At 41.9% G+C, this 19161-nt stretch overlaps 2 protein-coding genes across 2 annotated transcripts in view; both read left to right on the forward strand.

Annotated features, from left to right (window-relative positions):
• The first annotated feature begins 1252 nt into the window (after window positions 1-1252).
• gig2o (grass carp reovirus (GCRV)-induced gene 2o) lies at window positions 1253-2901 on the forward strand. Its single transcript, XM_036525082.1, has 2 exons — window positions 1253-1316; window positions 2048-2901. Exon 2 carries the CDS (start codon window positions 2068-2070, stop codon window positions 2692-2694), a length of 627 nt encoding a protein of 208 aa, XP_036380975.1. The 5' UTR covers window positions 1253-1316; window positions 2048-2067; the 3' UTR covers window positions 2695-2901.
• A 1179-nt stretch (window positions 2902-4080) lies between these two features.
• The window catches only part of LOC118775694 (sorting nexin-19-like), a 33506-nt gene continuing 18425 nt past the window's right edge, over window positions 4081-19161 (forward strand). The window contains exons 1-9 of the mRNA XM_036525728.1: window positions 4081-4209; window positions 5025-6712; window positions 8346-8484; window positions 8568-8668; window positions 8942-9061; window positions 9519-9643; window positions 10223-10316; window positions 10743-10914; window positions 14265-14388. Of these exons, the coding sequence (XP_036381621.1) occupies window positions 5042-6712; window positions 8346-8484; window positions 8568-8668; window positions 8942-9061; window positions 9519-9643; window positions 10223-10316; window positions 10743-10914; window positions 14265-14388 (2546 nt within the window). The 5' untranslated portion in view covers window positions 4081-4209; window positions 5025-5041. The remainder of the gene's footprint in view (window positions 4210-5024; window positions 6713-8345; window positions 8485-8567; window positions 8669-8941; window positions 9062-9518; window positions 9644-10222; window positions 10317-10742; window positions 10915-14264; window positions 14389-19161) is intronic.

The following is a 19161-nucleotide window of genomic DNA, read 5'->3' on the forward strand; positions in this document are numbered from 1 at the left end:
TATATAGTTGAGGTCACAGTGTATTTCCCTTCAAAATATTTCCGCTTCGCCAGGTTATTCACGCGCATCAGTGGAGCACAGACGTATCTTGAGAGCGTGAGAACGCGTATCTTGGATCTGTATCTAGTACAGATGGGTTCGCAGGTACACACTGACTATTAAACCGACGTATCCATACAGTATGATCATAAGTAAATCTGCGCAATGCTTGCTTGGAATTGACAACCACAGTGGGAAACATTTTTCTTCTTCTGTTAAACTCACTAGAAAACATTATGTATTAAAACAGTAAAGCTTACTACTGCCACATGCTGTGCTGGAAGTCGAAATACCATAGGTATTTCACTTGGATCTGTTTCAATACAAATCTCAACTATATGGCGTCTAAGGCTAAGGTTAAGTTTCAACGGGGCCTTGCTATATACAGCGATATGTCCACAGCAGGTCAGCGAACACTTCACACTCCTTTTTTTATTTAGAGAGTAGTCAAAAAAAAACTTCTAAAAAGATTTCAACAAAATTGCATATGAGGATTCGATCGCTTTTTTAATCCTGTCGGCAAAAAATGGACAGAATAGAATATAATGAATATAATAATGAATAGAATATAATGTTGACTTAAGAGAGAGAGATAGAGAGAGGCTGTAGTTGTAAAAGCTTTAAAAGACGTGTACCCGTCACTCGCAGGTTTCGTGATTAGTAATTAGTTGATGAGCACACACCCTACGTCAACAGGACCATATAACGGTATAAGTCAAAAAGAAACCTACTTATCGAGTTACTCTGGTACGGTAGAATGTTTCATTCTCGGATTTTAAAAGGCTGGCTAACGTTTCAGTTAAGACATCTCAGATGCATCGATACCGTTATTAAGCTTTCGTAATTTCTGAAGCGTTGTTTAAATGTCATGTTTGTTATAACCCAGCTATTTTCCCACTGAAAGTAGCGGTTGGCTGCTCAAAGGTCTCTAAAAGTCGCCAGATTACGCAATAAAATTTGCATTGGGAGTCTGACAGGCCCGGCGCTATGAGGGTGCTTAGGGGTGCACTGCACTAATAATAATAATAATAATAATAATAATAATAATAATAATAATAATAATAATAATAATAATAATAACAATAATACAGTCACTAAGAGCGTTTGAAAAAGTTACAATTAGCGACAGGGTCGCCAAGTTGGCAGCGCTGCCAGAGCGTCATCATCCTTCCTACTGACACAACCTGTTAGTTTCTATTTAATGCAAACAGAAACCGAAACCAACAGGCAGCGTCTCGACGGGAACAGACTTGAAAGCGCACCAAAACCTCGGACAGGTTTGCATTTTTTAAGTTTCTATAAATTTCTTTTACCGTTTCACCAAAACCGCGAACAGGTTGTGTGTTGTGTTATGTATCGTCGTACCGTACTAATGAAACCTCTAAAATGTGCGTTCATTAATAACGGAGTTAAAACAAACTACACCGTTCCGAGATCTACATTTTAATATTTTAAACTCAAGTTTAATAGTTTACTAGGCTAGCAAAACTACTGTGTTTCCTGAGCGGTGCTAGAATTGTTTAGACGTTTAAGACATATAAGGCCTGTTTTAATGTTAGCTTTTTCTTAGTAAATTAATTAATACAAAATTACCGAATAAACGTTTTATTTAATTTCAGCTAACTATAGTTAGTAAACTGTTTTCTTTTTCAACGAGTGCAAAAACTTTCATCTAGCCTACTGTTTAAAAAATAAAAGGAAATTGTATTTGAAATGGGATCAACTCAAAAATAGTAAATAATACTCATTATTTAGTATTTCATCTGTTGTATAAATCCTCAAATGATAGTTTGGATATACTATAGCATTTTCTAAAGGTTTTGGCAAATAAAATCAAAATAAAGTGTTCATTAGTCACACAGCATTTCCCAAATCAGAAGGAGTTTGTAAATACATTCTGGAATGTGGCGGGTATAGCAGCATTCCATTCCACAGTGACAATAATGCTGCTAAGAGTAATAATAAGCGATGATGGCCATGTGAGCTGATGTCTTTTTGTCTCCCTCAGCTTTCTTGTGAAGACAGAAGATGTCAGTCACTTTTTCAGGGTGGGAGGCTCTTGAGGACAGAAGGCCACTGCATTTTGGCCAGGAGCCTAAAAAGGGGCAGGTTTATACCATGTACCATGGCACACACCTCAAACACGCCAAAGTTATCATCACCCAGGGCTTCCAGCGCTCCAGAGATGGTCTCCTCGGTGCAGGTGTATACGTCAGCAGAAATATTGACAAAGCCAAGTGCTACCCTTTGAATGTGGACAAGAAAGACAAGGTGGTGTTTAAGCTGCAGGTCCAAGTGGGCAAGGTGAAGAAGATCGACTCTGACAACCACCCCCTGCAGAAATCCTGGCACCAGAACGGCTACGATTGTGCCTGGGTGCCCCCCAACTGCGGCATAAGCACCATCAAGTCAGGCAGAGAGGAGGACTGCGTTTGGGACCCCAGCAGGATTACAATCGTGGATGTGGCTTGCTGCATGGATGAGTCCACACGTGCAGACCTTCGAAAGCTTGTAAAGGCTCAGAGGAAGGCAGAAGGAGTGTGTGACCGCTGCCATCAGGATAACAGCTCTGGCCCGCATCCAATCCAGAGCTGCTGGCAGTGCGGCAAGGCTATCTGTCCCTACCAGCACAAACATTTCTGTAAGGAACAGTAAAACTAAGAAGTCACAGCCCTGGAAAGATTTCAGAAAGTAGTTATATGGTCATGATTTGGCGTCATTAATATTTTTTTAGATTCTTTTGGAATTCTGTCACAACAATGTTGGATAATAAGAATGTATACAGTATGTCAAAATTGATTGACAGGTAGAATCACGTGGGACTGGAAAACTGAAGGTGTGCAAGACATGTTTGTGAATTTGAATTAGCTGGTGGGAAATGGCTTCAAAAACAAAGAAAATGATAAATGAAACCTACATTCTGTTATAATCACTTTATTGTTCATTGTATTGATCAAAGTACTTAAGTGTACTGTATACTTGTGTGAGTTGGTGAAGAATTAAATTGTTCAATAAACAATCTACACAGGGGATCTCCGGATAGAGTTGTATTAGTGCCAAGTTCAATCGAGCTGTATGTAAGTGTTGCATTTCAGCACAGCATAGTCTGTAGTACACGTATATAATAAGCTGTATGTATATTTTTTCTTGGAAATTGTAATTGACCCCAACACAAAACCCAAGGAACCGCAGGTGAAATAAAGGGTTGATACATGAGAACAGGACAGACACATCTGCAGCCTTTCTTTATTTGTACTTAAATTAATGACTTAATTTATTTGTTCATCAGACACTCTAATCTAGGGCAACTTACATAGTTACATATTATTCATGTATATATTACGGATATACTGGATATTAAATTAAGTAATTCAGTGGAGGTTCTCTACCTCGTAACCAAACCTGTAACCACTACACCACACTATCACCAGCATATCACCCAATATGAACAAAGGTATTCACATTAATATGTTCAAAGAATATAATAATGACAGTTAAACTGACAAACCCTTGCTGAGGTCTCTCCAAAACACAGGTCATTTAAAAGTGTGATTTAAAAAAAAAAAAAAAACAGACTAATCATATATTTTTTCCAAAATTAAATCCAAATATCAAGAATAATCTGAGCAGAATAACCAAGGTAAAAAAATGTTTTTGTGTGTGTTCAAATGTTTTTTTTTTTCTTGAAAAGCGCACTTACAGCACATTTTTGCTAATGAATTATAAAACTAGTATATTCAGGAGAGGACTATCCATCTTGTTGACGGCTCTTCAGCAGAAACGCAATACAGTAACCGACATTACCACGTGTTGCACCTGAAAATGTATTATTTTTCACTTGCCCTGTTGACCACGCCATTCAGTAGCCACACATGAACACTACAGTAACAGCCACCAGACGTTTGTGTTTTCAGAATGAGTGACGCGTGTTCATTTGCATCCACACCCAGCGTCGCAAGCAGGCGCTTTATTATGACCGCTGACGTAGCGGCAGGGGAAACGTCACGGTGACAGGAAGTAAACAAAACAGGTGTCATCGCAAGATGAAGTAACGTTATCTGTAGTGGTGCCAAGCGTAACAGGCGGAGTCGGGGAAAATTCGTGGAAATTCCTGTTTTATTGTGGATGTGTAGACTGTGTAGCTCAGTCAAATTGTTTTGTAAGAATTAGGTGGGTTTATTGGCATGTCTTGATGTATGCTAGGCTATGGCTGTGCACAAATTGGTTTGCTAGGTAGCCAGCTATAGCTGCTGCGTTGGTCACCTTGAAAGCTGATTAGGAGCTAATTTTAGCAAGCGATTCCTTTTCGATGTTAACAGGTTTCCGTTATCAGGAGGTTCAGGTCCATAGCTGGCTTTGTGACAACGAAATACAAACCCACGTTTATGCCGATAATGGTTAACTGATATTATATTAATTGCTGCGTCTCTGACGCTAGCTGGATGGACAAAGTGATTCCTTCAGCTGGCTAGCTTGCTAGTCTGGATCAGAAAATTTGACCAAAGTCTGAGCTCTGTTTGAGTTCTGTTGGCTGTAAGAGCAGTCGCCCGGTAGTTCTGTAGTTATATTGTAAAGGAAATTAAAAATGCGTGGGAGGTGACCGCAACCAAGTTCATTTCATTCGTGGAGAGCAGAGGTGTCAGTCGCTGCATTTTAGTAAGCCGCACACCCTGCAGGTAGCTAAATATCCCAGGAACGCAGAGAAAACGTGATGACGTGACTAACATTTATATGTTCGTTGTGATTTCATGAGTGCTGTAGAAAATGCAGATATAAAAATGTGGTTTATTATTTTTGTTTTTGTTTTTTTTTTATTTCCAGTAAACTTCTTGTGGTAAGAGAGTGTGTATTCTTCTTGCAAAACTCTTACTGTACACATATGGTTAACTTGCTTCCGGTTCTGTATCACAAACATAGTGATGAATGACTCATCTCATATCCTTTGATGCAGATTTACATTTACATTTATTTATTTGTGTGTGCAGATGTGCTACAGACAGACATGTCTCACCCTGAAACTCCACTACCAAGTCCCTGGGCTCTGCCCGAGTTGCTTGGACAGAGAAGGCTTCTGGGCTTTGGGGCCCTCCTGGCGTGGATGGTCTTGTTCCACTTGCTGGTGAACGTTTGGCTGCTGTGTGTGTTCACGAGCCTCCTGGTGGTGCTGGGAGGCTGGCTGGGATCTCAGGCCGTCCTGGACGCCAACAGCGTGGTCCACCTGGAGCACTTCATCTCCCTGAAGACCGTCCCGCACTCCCCGGAGAGCGAGCTGCAGCTGGACCGGGAGATCCAGAGCACCATCCACAAAATCGTGCGTGACTTCGTGTCCTCCTGGTACCGCTCCGTCTCCTCCGAGGAGGAGTTCGAGGCGGAGGTGCAGGGGGCGATGCTGTCCATGGCGGAGGAGCTGAAGAGCAGGGCGCGGAGGGTGGACAGGAAGGCCCTGACGCAGCGTGTTCTGGACTTGTGTGGCTGCCACCTGCAGAGCTACATGCGGGTCAGGGAGGTCACTGCCAAGCTGGCGAAGCGACCGGGAGGAGACGGCGGCCTCACGGACGACAGCCTTTGGAAGCTGTATTGCAAATTCTGCAGACCTCACCCGGCTCTGAAAAGCTCCGCCATGGAGCTGAACTATGCCAGGGCTATTGTGGACCTGCTCTTGCATGTTCTGGTCCCTCCCCCTCATCTGGAAAGCAGAACGGGAAGGTTCGTAGTGGGAGAGCTCATAACCTGCAATGTCCTCCTTCCCCTCGTCACCAAAATGTCTGATCCAGATTGGCTGAACCTGCTGATCATTGACATCTTCACAAAGTCAAGTAAGCAAGCTGCAGAAGAGAGGGAGAATCCAACAGCTTCTCCCCCACCGCTGATTAGTGTACAGCAGCAGCAACAGCAGGACATAGAGGTCTCCTGTCCTGTGACCTTGAGGATTCAGCCAGACACACCACTTATGAGCGAAGGCCCCTTTCCCGAGCTGCCTGCCTTTGATGTCCTTGACCCTGCGGAGCTATACTACCAGCAGGAGATTGATGAGGAGGCCAGACAGGAAGCTGTAGCTAACCTGCTGCCTGCAGGGAAGTCAGGTGGTAGCACTTTGGATTACCTGAGGCCAGACACATTCAACCTTTTCTACCAAGAGTCTGACTCTGATATAGAATCTCCTCTGTCTGATTACAAGAAATGTTCCATGGAGTCCCTGGTCCTGATGAGCTCAGAGGAAGGGCTGACCGACAGATTAGGGGAATGTGTCACATCCACGGACATCAGTGTAACATACCCTGAGGAAGAGCCACAGGGCTTCATAGGGTTAGGGGGGGGCTTCTGTCCAAAAGTCCTGATCACAGAGGAGCTTGACCAGCCTGACAACCCGCCTAACGTGGACAGAGCAAAGGGAGAGAGGAAAGCTAGTTTCGGAAACATGTACCAGGACACGGTCGCGGAGAAGGAGGTGCTGGGCTTGAAGCAAGCGGGGCGCTGTGACCCGAATGAGCTCTCGTTTGAGGGTCCCCTCCACGCCGCTGCCAGCGGGGCGCCCCTGGACACCTTCAGCTTTGAGCCGCTCAGCAGCCCCGACGGCCCGGTCATCATCCAGAACCTGCGGATCACCGGAACCATCACAGCCAAAGAGCACAAGGGCTCTGGCTCGCACCCCTACACCCTCTACACTGTCAAGGTACTGAGGCCCCGTCATTACCTTACGTTACATGCATTTAGCAGACGCTTTCCTCCAGAGCAGCTTCCATCCCAATAGAACGTAAGCGTATCCATTCACTTTAAATGAGCAACAGTGTCAGACCAGGCTAACAACACTCCCAGACCAGTAAGTGTGAGCAAAACAGTACTGAAGCCCTAACACAAGTTAACTTGTGACAGTAGCTAAGTAAGCTAAGCTAAGAAGCTAAGATACAACATCCCTAGAACACAGAGTCAAACTACATCACAACACTAAATGTAAAATAAAATAATCATTACCTTTCTCACAGCTTTCTTCAAGTCAAAGTCAAAGTCAACTTTATTGTCAATTCTCCAATATGCACACGACATACGGAGGATTGAAATTGCGTTTCTCTCAGGCCCACGGTGACAATACACCGATGTACAATAAACACAAATGGCTCAGTAACACAGACATAAATAAAAATGTGTGACATTAGAGACAGAACAAGCTACAGATATTTACAGGTAGGGCATCAAGGCACATGGTAGGTTTAGAAATATAAAAATATAAATATAAATATAAATTCCACAGGATATTATTAAGACTGTTATATAAGTAAAGTGACTGTGCAGATCTGTGTGAGTTTGTGCGTGATTAATGTTGGGAGTAGGAATGGGTGGAGAATAGTCCAGGCTTCAGTATGGGGGGGGGGGGGGGTCAAAGTTCAGTTCTGTGTTGGAGCAGATGGCTGAGGGAGGGAAGAGAGTTCAACTTCCTAACAGCCTGGTGGATGAAGCTGTCCCTCAACCTTGAGGTACGGGCCTGGAGGCTTCTGAATCTCCTCCCCGATGGGAGGGGATTGAAGAGCGTGTGCGATGGGTGAGTGGGGTCGGCAGCAATGCTCTGTGCTTTACGGGCTAGGCGTGTGTTGTAGATGTCCAGGAGAGAGGGGAGTGAGGCACCAGAGATCTTTTCTGCTGCATCCACTATGCGCTGCAGGGTTCTCCTGTTGGCGGTGGTGCAGCTTCCAAACCACACAGTGATGCAGCTGGTAAGGATGCTCTCAATGGTGCCACGGTAGAAGGAGCACATGATGGGAACTGGGGCTCTGGCTCTCCTCAGTTTGCGGGGGAAGTAGAGGCGTTGCTGAGCTTTCTTGGCCAGTGATGTGGTGTTGTTTGACCAGGAGAGGTCCCCTGTTATGTGCACACCCAGAAACTTAGTGCTGCTCACCCTCTCCACAGCTGCACCATTGATGGTCAGAGGATGATGCTGGGTGTGCTCTCTCCTAATTATATATATACATATATATATAATTATATAAGTTATATTATATATATATAAGTTAACTGGTGTTGATGCTTGAATGGTGTTGTGCATGCACTTGCTGGTCTGAGAGTGCTGTTAACCAGGTCTGGCACTGTTGGTGGGTGGATACGCTTCTGTTCTGAAAGTTGCGCCGCATATAAGCATCTACAAAATTAATGTTCTGTAATATAAAGTTACTGTAACACATTTTTGTACCTTTTGTACCATTTTTGTCTGTGTTCTTCACATCCAGTTGATTAAGCAAGCATCAGCTAACAGAGAACGGACGAGGTCGGTCACTGTCTCTCTCTGTCTTTCTGTGCTCCTGTTGGCGATGCAGTACGAGACCACGATGGAAACGGAGACCCCCGGCACGTTTCAGCCTGTGGCCTACCACACAGTGAACCGCCGTTACAGCGAGTTCCTCAACCTGCAGACCCGCCTGGAAGAGAAGCCGGAGCTGCGCAAAGTGATAAAGAGTAAGGAAGAATAAGGCCATTTCAGGGGGGTCAGAAACCGCTTCTGAAAGGTTGAAACTGAAAAGTAATTTCTTCTTTATTAGACGTGAAAGGACCCAAGAAGCCGTTCCCTGACCTTCCGTTTGGAAACACAGACATCGACAAAGTCGGGGCCCGAAAAGGACAACTAGAGGCGTTTCTGAAGGTGGGACATTTTTTTGTTATGATCTCAGATTTGTGGTGGTTATTTTTCCACATCCTCAATACAGTTAGATTAATCTCTTCCTTGTAACTCTATTGTGTGCTCTGTACTGTATGTGTTTTTTACATTTATTGGTTGTTACTATGAAGTGTGGATTGGATCACTTTGGTGGTAATTCAGATATGTTTTTGGCATAGTTTGTTTAAAACTAACTAACAATAAAACTAACTAAACATACTTTTTGTTTAAAACAATTTTGTTTAATTTTTTTCTCAGCAACTTTGTGCTATTCCTGAAACTGCCAACAGTGAAGAGGTGCAGGAGTTCCTGGCTCTTAACACAGATGCAAGAATAGCATTTGTGAAGAAACCTTTTGTTGTGTCACGGATAGATAAGGTGACCTCAATCATTCAGATAACACATTTTTTTCTGCTATCTTTGATCCATCTTTACTTTCATAATTACATACTTTCATAATCATAGTAAATAAGCAGAACCACATGCATGGTGCGAGTAATAATAAAAAGTGAAAATTTAAGTTGTTAAAGGGAGCCTTAGGTCAATCTGAAAGCTGTAAGCATTTGATCTTGATTAACGCAGTATGTATCAAATTGGAGCTCAACATATGATGTAAGTTCTATGAAAAAGAAAATAAGTCTCTTAAAATTAAACTTGGAGAAAGTATTTGATAGAGTGCACCCAGCACCAAAAATGCTGAGCGTGTTCACCAAACACTCTTCTTGGGTTTATGGTTGTCAGGAAACCATTATAGGCTCCCTCAGCTCCTCTCCAATGTGAGTAGCCAGTACGTGTGTGTACATTGTGTGCTTGAGTGTTTCTTGGTTTTGCGCAGATCGTGGTGAATGCCATCGTGGACACCCTGAAAACCGCCTTCCCCCGGTCCGAGCCGCAGAGCCCCACGGAGGACATGGAGAGCGAGCCGGACGGGAAGACGCAGTCAGACGGGAAGAAACCAAAGTGAGTTGGGCTCCATGCCTGCCTCAGTGTGGTGATGGGTGTGGAGGAGCGTCTTACACTGCCCTACATTGGGCTTCCTCTCACACTGTAGAGTACAGGCTCTTATGCTAATTGATTCCTTGTTGAAATGAGTCGAATTATGAACACTGCGATATCTGGACCTGGTGTATCCATTCGAACCAGTGACTGTTAAAGAGTAGGTCCTCTTGTGAAGATGATCTATACACTGTTTTCCCCGTTTCATGAATTTTGTGGACTACATAGAAACGGAAATGTGTGATTCAGATTGTTTCTGTGGTTAATAGAGGTAAATTTTATTTTAGCATAATGTAACTTACCCTCTGAAAATTTATATATATATAGTTTATAGTTTTGGATGTTTTAGTTGGCTTTGGCCGTATTTATATCTTGTTGAAATAAAAAAATGCAAACCAGTAAGTCACACCCTGCCAGGGGTCTTTGGTTCATACCGAATCCCTGTTTAATTAGAGCAAAAATCCTGTGTGTTTGTAGCATTTTTTCATTGTCTTGCTTTCCTTTACGAGATAAACAGATGACCCCTTTCCTGTATCCTGTCAGGTCTCGCCTCAGGTTCTCCAGTAAGATTGCTCCTGCTCTCAATGTGGACGAGCTGCAGCCCAAGGTGCTCTACTGCTTCAGTGAGGGGAGCACTGTAAGTGCACGGTACCGCCATCTTCTCACCGCATTTCACCCAGCTGCCATCGCTGAGGAGCACAGCAGAGACCAGAGCTGTCACTGGGCTGTACAAGCACAATGCATGTAGAATGTGCCACCCTGTACTTCTTATAGGCACCATCTTTTATGCTGTCCACAGTCCTCATATATCATTAATAAATAAATAAATATGAAAATATTATTATTATTATTATTATTATTATTATTATAATCATTATTATTATTATTTTATTATTATTATTATAAGGTACATTAATTAATATTGTATGTTATTATATAATACATATTCCTTAATTATATGTGTGGTTAATTGACCTGGGAAGGGGTGGTCCCGCTCCCACTGTGCAGACCGTGAGGATGGCACATCGAGAGCTGATACCAGGTCCCTGTCCTCTCCGCGCAGGTTTTCAGTGGCCTCTCTCTTACTGAGCTGGAGGGCTTTCTGAAGGAGCAGGAGAAGGTGCTGAGCAAGGCGCCGGGTGCTGAGTCTCAGGAGGAGCACCGGGGGAGCAGCAGGGAGGCGACCAGGGCCCCAGACTGCCACGGGTGTCTGGAGAAAAAGCGGCAGGGAGCGGGTTAGAAACCACCCTCCTCCTCGGTTTAGCATATTGTTGTTAGCGGTTAGCTAATTTATGTTCATGGCCATTATGAGGCGCGACCTGCAAGTTGACACCACGCTGCACCAAGGTTTGCACTCTGTTGGTGGGCAGTGGTAGTTCCTGCCAATAGGAGCCATTCACTGTGCTTCTACATTCTCAATGGCACAAGGGTGTGGTTTGCACCATTTCCCCAGGAGTTCATTTGTGATGACAACGAACGGTCTCCAAGCATTTTCATCAGTTCTCAGTGTGTATGTGTCCATCTCCACGGTGACTGCTCCATCAGTAAATTGCGGCCTACCACCGTTTAGTATGATTCTTGTATAAATTCCTTATTCCATTACAAAAGTATATATTTAAGAGTTCTTGGTCATACTGAGAAAGAATAGCCAGAGCACTAAACTAGCAGCAAAAGGGTGAGGTATTTGGTACAGGGTTTGATGCTCACTACCACAACGGTTTGGTCAAGAACAAAAACCACGAAGGAACGTGCTGTTGTGGTAGAGAGTGTTGCCGTATCGCAGCGAGTTTTGCTGCAGGTTAAATTTATGCAAAGCCGTTATTTTATTCACATGCTTAAGGGTGTGGCACATTCTTTATCTAGAGTCTTATCTCTTTAAGACACACTTTATCTTGAGTTTATTACTACATGTGTTGTCATATCCAGTCAAAAATGGAGAGAAAATGATGGTTTTTTTAGTTATGAAAACTACTTAGAAATGGTTGTTTATTTAATGAAATAAAAACACTACCTCGCCCCATCAAATTTAACAAATTTAACAATTTTCAATATGAATTTCAACAGCTGAGTACGGGGACAACGAACTCTTTCTCTGTAATGCAGTTGTAATATTGCCATCTTGAAGTGTGGCGGAATCTTATGATCTTGAATGAGCCATATCTATATCTAACTATCTGTCAATGTGCGCACACACATACATATACGTGTGTGTGTGTGTGTGTGTGTGTGTGTGTGTATATATATATATAAATGGGCTGTGGTTACTCCTTCTTGTCAATTTGTCTTTTTTATCGCCAGCTGAAGGTTTATTTCTGGTAAAAGTTTCACATTTTTTAAAAGCTTTTTCAGCTGCGTGTGTTTGGCTGTGGGCTCGTTTTTCCATCCCGGCTTTAGGAGCCCGGTGCGCCGCGGCCTCGAAAGGCTCCCCTATCACATGAGTCACCCATGCAGAGTTTTCGGTTCCCGTCAGACCTGGCCGTAGTGGAATGACTGAAAGAGAGCATTGTATGACTCAGAGGCCAAGGCATGCATTATTGGAAACTTGCTGGCCTTTGAATATGTTTCTGGGTCAACAAGTGTTCAGGAATGACTCAAATTTGCAAATGTGCAAAAGCTGCAAATAGCTGTTTGCTTTAGACATAATCAGAAACCATTGCTATTAGTTAAATATACAAGTGTTATTGTGTTAATGGTAGTGTTAGGAAGATCATTATATTACATTATTGGCATTTAGCAGACGCTTATCCAGAGTGACTTACATGAGTTTTTTTTTTTTTACAATGTTATCCATTTTTACAGCTGGATATTTACTGAGGCAATTGTGGGTTAAGTACCTTGTCCAAAGGTACAGCAATCTAGAGTCATGTCTAGGGTACTCTTGGAATCTCTGTCATTGACCATGAGGAAGCTGCCTTCAGTTTTAATCAGAATCAGCGAGAGGACAAGAGATCTGTGGCGGTCACACAAGGGAGGGTTTGAACTGAAGCAGTTTACTATGCTCAGTCCTTCAGATGTGTCCCTTTAGCAAGCAGGGCAAGAGAGAGAGAGCTGCTAGATAAGTAAATAGCGGTGAAAAGTCAGCCTGTACCGTGCTCAGCGTCAGTAATGTGGCTCTGCTTGTGTTGGATGAAATGGCAGCTGCTAACCAAACCCCCCAGTTCACTGTGAATCGATTACCTATGCTTTGGGGATTTCAGATATGAATCCGTGAAGAGATAGGCACACAGTGCCTTTACTGACATCTGCATCTGAGCCATGTGTGAAGGTTGCGTCATATTCAGCGAGAATGACCTCAGTTTCACTGTAGACTTTACCTTTGAGTCAAACTGAAACAGAACAGGAAAGCCTTCGATCTTTTGTCAGCCGAAATGTTTTGGCTTTGTGTGTCATCCTGAACCTGAAATTCATATTTGTATGTGCACATGGAACTTTTTAAGACTTGGAACTGGAGCTTAAAACCAGCCAACTTTAAATAAATTCTTGTAAGTCAAGTGCAAACTTGTATTTTGTGGCTGTTGATGGAAATCTGGTTCAGAGTTCTGTTTTCAGGTGTTAGTGAATCATCTGCATCCCCCTGTGATCAGTGTATCACCTATTGGTGTATCAGCACCTAGTGATGTAGTAATGGGATGTACAACATCAAGGACTCAGCAGTGCACAATACTTTGAAAGACTGTAACCCTACAATATGGACACAAGAGGGCAGTGTCACATTAAACATACTTTAAGGAACCCTTGGCTGATGTTTTGTAAGGAAAATGCAGGATATTTCCTTGTCTTGTTCTTGTCTGTGGATTCAGATCTCAGTTGGCATCCTGGTTGAGTGTCGTTGTGCAAGGAACTGGAACTTTGTTGTTTCAGGAAAGATCCAGATGCTTAAGTGAGTTACAGAATGTAAACATATAATGTATAATTGCTCTAAATAAGAGTGTCTTCTAAGAGGTTAAATCACAGTGCCATGTCATTGTCACAGTAGTACATTTACGTTACATTTATTCATTTGGCTCCAAAGTGGCTTACAAGTGACTGGAATGTGCAAGTGAGTGCAGTAGTCCAATGTAATCTGTCTAGGTGGTGCTGAATGCAGCTTTCCAAAAAGGCAACTGTTTGTGTGTGTCCAGAAATTCAGGTCTTGGTGTCCTGTGTTTCATTGTTGTGGTCAAGATTCTTGAAACTTAAAATGTTTTACTGTAAATACAGCCCTGGCTGTTTACAACCTGTAGGTTGAGTTTTTTTTCTCAAGATCCTCTCACGGTGCATTGTTTTGTGACAGTTTGTGATCGCACTTGCACAGGTCTACTATTTGGCAGTGTCTTTGTACAGTCATTACAGTTTTACAGATCCACTATGTGGCAGTGTGTTCGGGGCTGCAGTTTTCTAGGTGTGTTCATGGTTACAGTTGTACAGATCCACCATGTGATATGTGTTCAGGGTTACAATTGTACAGGTCCATTATATGGCATTGTGTTCAGGGTTGGTTATAGGCACACTGAGTGACTGCGAATGTCTGGTTAACGTGATTTATGTTCAGTGTTTGGCTGTTTGTTTGCAGTGTGTGACTGTGTGTTTGTGATTGCACCTGCAGAGACGGCCTTGGCGGATGTGGCCCTGAACATCCTGTGTTTGCTTATGAAGGACCAGTGGGGCTGGCTGTGCACTGAGAACGTGCAGAAGACCATCAGGCTGCTGTTCGGAACCTTCATCGACAGGTATCACTCCGCAGACTCTCGACAGGTATCACTCCGCAGGCTGTCAGAGAAGCTGTTAATGATGAAACCCAGTTATTACAGCTGTTGAAGCCTGTGGTTAACTGTCACTTTCACTAGTGCCCTAACAGCATGGGGGCTTCAGTGTTGAAGTACCACCAGGACTCTTCTCTGACACAAAATATAACTACACCATTAGTTTTGTTCTCCATCACTTGTCTATCACACGGTGAGCTTTCTTTTGTTGCTTTGTCTCATTTAAAGTAATCGTTTTCTGTGGTATTGGAACAGACACTAATATCAGTAATATCATTTGGAAATGTTGTAATATACAGAAAAAATATGTTGTTTAGCCAAAGAATATACAGTATTACAAATAGATTTTAAATATATTAATACAAAGCAGAAATACAGTATATTACAATATACCATAATGGCAATAATTTACTTATTTTCAAAATATTGATTGAAGTAAAAATATATTCTCAATATGTTATGTGTTTCTATGGTATGCACAGTGAATGTGTAATAAAGTGGGATTAATTACTACTATATAATGAAATTGTTTTTAAAAGCCGCTAAAAAGTGCTTTAACGTTTAACTCACAAGCCTTTCCTAATCTGAATGAGAGGACAAAAATGCTGTCATCAAACTGCTCTATGAGAAAAATTGACTCTCAAGTCTTGGTACTATGTAGCCAGCGACTAAACGACCAAGAATAGTGTGTATAGTGGTGATCTGTTGAAACATCTGCGGTATCATAATAAGGTAAAGGTGAACATTTTTCACTTGTAAATAATTATAGAAGAAATACCTTCTTGCAGTTGGTCCATTAAGCACATGTGCTGATGAAAAATATGTAGAGGCTATCATACATCTGGACAATAAATGAGACATGGAGATCACTATGGGCAGCATATAAAGATTGCTGAACTGTGTCAGTGACCATCTTGAGCTAACAATGATCCAAAAAATCTCATTCTGATGAAGGGTGCCTGGTCTTATAGAGAAGCTGCCTATTGGAAATTCCTTGGATCCAAAACTCCAGTTCGCAGTGGAATGTAAGATTTTTTCTGGAAGCGAATTTTGTGTACATGGAGTTAATTACACTTGAGCAGCATGTGGCAGGCTTTTACTATGACATTCACGCCAAGCCTAATATTTGTTTGCACGCACATCTTACAGTTGGGGTTTAGCATGCCTGATTCTTCTTTGCTGGAGCAGTTGCAAAACCCATGATTGATCAGTGGACCTGAACACATTCCTCTAAAATCTCTATTAATTAATCAGGCGAGTAATTTCATTCTCAAGCCATGAGCTATATGAAAGATCCGTAAAAGTGAGTAGAAATAACACTGGTTTTTAATCAGGCATCGCTTCTATAATCCAGGTGAACAGTATTTCTTAATGAGAGAATCACTGACCACCCACCTGCAGTAATTGCAGGAGGAAAGGAAAACAGAACCTACATGGGCAGGTGCTGGAGGTTAGCAAAGTCAGGTTCACTGAGCTAATACATTCCTCTTCCCGCAGTTCAGATATTGGTTTGGTGCTCTTGTCTATATGACGGATGATGAAGAGAGTGGGAGGACATCAAGAGGGAGGAAAAGTAATAAATTGTTAATGCCAGCTACTTTGAAGAAGATATAGGAAAAGACTGATCAAGATACTGAGACTTCTAGAGCACGAACGAGCAGATTATATTGCATTACTTTAACAATTTCAGAGCCTCAGGCAGGTATGGGCCACCCTCTGTGCAATTCATATTTTGGTTGGAGGCGAATGAGCAAAAAAAAATAAAAATAGATAAAAAAAAGAATAATAAAACAAACAAACAAACAAAAAAAACAAGCAAGTATACAGCAATACAAGGATGTGCTGAAATGATTCATCTCCCCAGTTGACTAGCAGTGCACTGGTTGTTTACCATTGTGAGACAGGCAGGTAATGAAAAGACTGGACATCAGATGTCCTAATATGTCTAACTGGACCTCACTGTAAGGAAACGCAGTTGAATTTTTAGAAGAACCCATGTCTGCTGGAGCCATCTACCCACAGGCCAGTTAGGTGACCAGTGGAGACGTTGTGATTACATAAGTATGCACCCAATTAAAAGACATTACAGCACAAACAAGCCATCATTACTGTTTTCCCTGTATTGTTTTGGTTTGTTAGCAATATCCCCATAAAATGAGCAACTGCTGTAGCGACACCATGATGACATTTCTGTATGCAGGGTTACAATGAATGCCCTGATTATAGTGTGTACATTGCAGCGTGTACAGTCAAATGTTTCTTTCATTATATCTGGTGATTATATCTGGAAGCCCACTGTCACTGTGAAATTGTGCTGCAAGGTCATTAGCTCATATAGCCATATGTAATATTTATGAAACTAATGAAGATGTTGCAGTAATTAGAAACACTCATATGACTTCCTATAGTTCCATTCCTCAGTGTAGCAGCACTAGAATTGTTAATATGACTGGAAGTTTTTTCTCTTTTTTTTCCACTAGCTGGCTCAAACTTGTTATCTCTGCTTGTTGTGGTCCCTCAAGACTGAATGTACTGGTGTGTGAGGTTCACGGAAGGAGGTGCCGTTAGCCTATTGTTGTGTTTGCTTCTCTTTGAATGCCACCAGTGTGTGCAAAGATGGAGACCAGTTTGAAGAGCTGGTAGTGATTCCTGCCTGGTTCCCCGTTCCTCTCTGTGACCTCCCCATACTGAAAGTGATTGAGAGGAGCTGCCACATTGTGGAGGGGGGAACACACAGTAAAAAAAAAGTAACTTTCACGCTCCTTCCTTAGTTGTGCTGCTTCAGTGCAACCAGCTGTCGGAAGCCAACGAAAGCGAAGAGAGACTTTTTTTTTTTGTTAAAGCCAGATGTTTTCACATTTTTTTGATCTCAGGCTCTGTCTCTGCCTTAGGTTAAGACTATTAACAAAAAATGTGACTGTCTGCTCCGGTGTTTTAAAAAAAAAAAAAAAAACAAACCCTCAGGCCCCCTTTTCCAGGTTGTTTTCAGAGCTGTTTTTTTTCTAACCAAGACTGTATTATGTAACATACGTTTGGCTATTACTGGGAGGAATTAAAATCCCATAACATTTTGTAACATTTTCCAATACACTGCAGCCCCTGTAACACTTGCAATGTAGCTGATTTGCAGGTATTGAAATGTTGATCCTATATGCTGAGCTACAATGCTGGTAATCTGCAACTATTTATATATGATATGGCTTTGTCCAGGTAGTGTGCCACACCATTGGTCTGGATGTAACATTTCAATACATGTGTAGCAGAAGGTTCAATTGAAAATATTTCCTTTTTTCTAAACCATTTGTACAATGTATTATAGGTATTTTAGGATGACGTCCTTGTTTGTTTCAAGTAGTGACCATAGAAGATGTGGATAGGGGAGTAGGTCTTGATATCTTCCTATCTAGGTGATGGTGTTTAAAGGTCTGACTGGCGTTCATTATTTGCCAAGAAAGATTTGTTACACATACCTTTCACACATCCCTTTTCACACTTTGCCAATACCGGGGTGATACCAGGAATTTTACTAGATCGGAAGCGGTAACAATACTGATAGCAAAATGCCTGCATTTTTGTAAGTCCCCATTCATACTGAAGCAATGCTTGCAATCATTTAGGGTAAAAGAGGGAGATGGTCAGGTATTCGGCTATTTTGCGTAAGGGGTTTATGATAAGTAATTTTGTTTTGTCTGTTCATTAGAAAGTCATAGCAAGTGAAATGATAAAACTTAGACACCCCAGCATGTTCATAGAGGGGATGGTGAAAAATAACAGCTTTCAACACCGACGGAGGTGCACTTGAGCAGTAGACCCAATTGCTGTTTACTAGCTTCACAGATACCTTTTTCAAAGCCTTACTTATATTTCATCTCGCACATTCCTTAACTCGTTTATACAGCTGTACAGTTAAGGGAGCTACATAGGTAGAGTACCTTGCTTAGGGCTACATCAGCAGTGCCTCATTGGATATAAATGGATATGAACTTGCAGATCCTCAGGTGAGAAACAACTACGCTTTTACCACTACAGCACATTTTCTCCCACCTGCACAGGTCGACCTGGACCTCATATATGAAGTACCATTTCATCCTTTTTACTTTATTAACGCTGAAACCTAATGTTTTAAAGTAGACAGTTGTTTTTTGCAGAATACAGGTGATGGAAAACACAGCAGTCTGACAGACTGTCTCGTTTAAGCTGGCTCAGAGCAGTGCTGGTTATATGTTACGTGACGTCATGCACTAGATAGATGTAATGCTTTCTCATTTTTGATCAGGTAAAGGGGCCTACAAGTTATTTTTATAGTTATTTTTGGTAATGTTGGAATTTTTTGGTTAAGTTGGAAAGTTGGAATTTTTTGAAGATTTTTTCACATTGTCTGTAAAGACACGCTGAATCATTATCTGTTACCTCCTGCCAGTACTTGTGTGTAAAGTGATTGTATTGGCAGATAAGTTACAAAGGTTTTGTTTCTTTATGACTTGATGGGACTTTACTTTAACGGAGGATAGCATTAGATGGAGTAATAAGTTTAGTTCAATGTAAGGTCACTCACACGAGTGAGAGTCAGTTGCAATAGTGAAACTTGTTATTCTGAAAAGAGGAATCGGCATGACTCACCAATGCAACACATTGAAAAGTGGCAGGTTTCAATTCAGTTCAGTAAAAGCTATTGAAACTGACTAAAGGTTAGAAATGCTTTCATGCGATAATTGTAAAATTGTTATTTTTGGATGTAAA

The sequence above is a fragment of the Megalops cyprinoides genome, chromosome 3, assembly GCF_013368585.1.
Source record: "Megalops cyprinoides isolate fMegCyp1 chromosome 3, fMegCyp1.pri, whole genome shotgun sequence".
NCBI lineage: Eukaryota > Metazoa > Chordata > Actinopteri > Elopiformes > Megalopidae > Megalops > Megalops cyprinoides.

What these genes read in the sequence shown, in the direction of transcription:
- gig2o (XM_036525082.1), top strand. Translation starts at nt 2,068, where the DNA reads ATGTCAGTCACTTTTTCAGGGTGGGAGGCTCTTGAGGACAGAAGGCCA.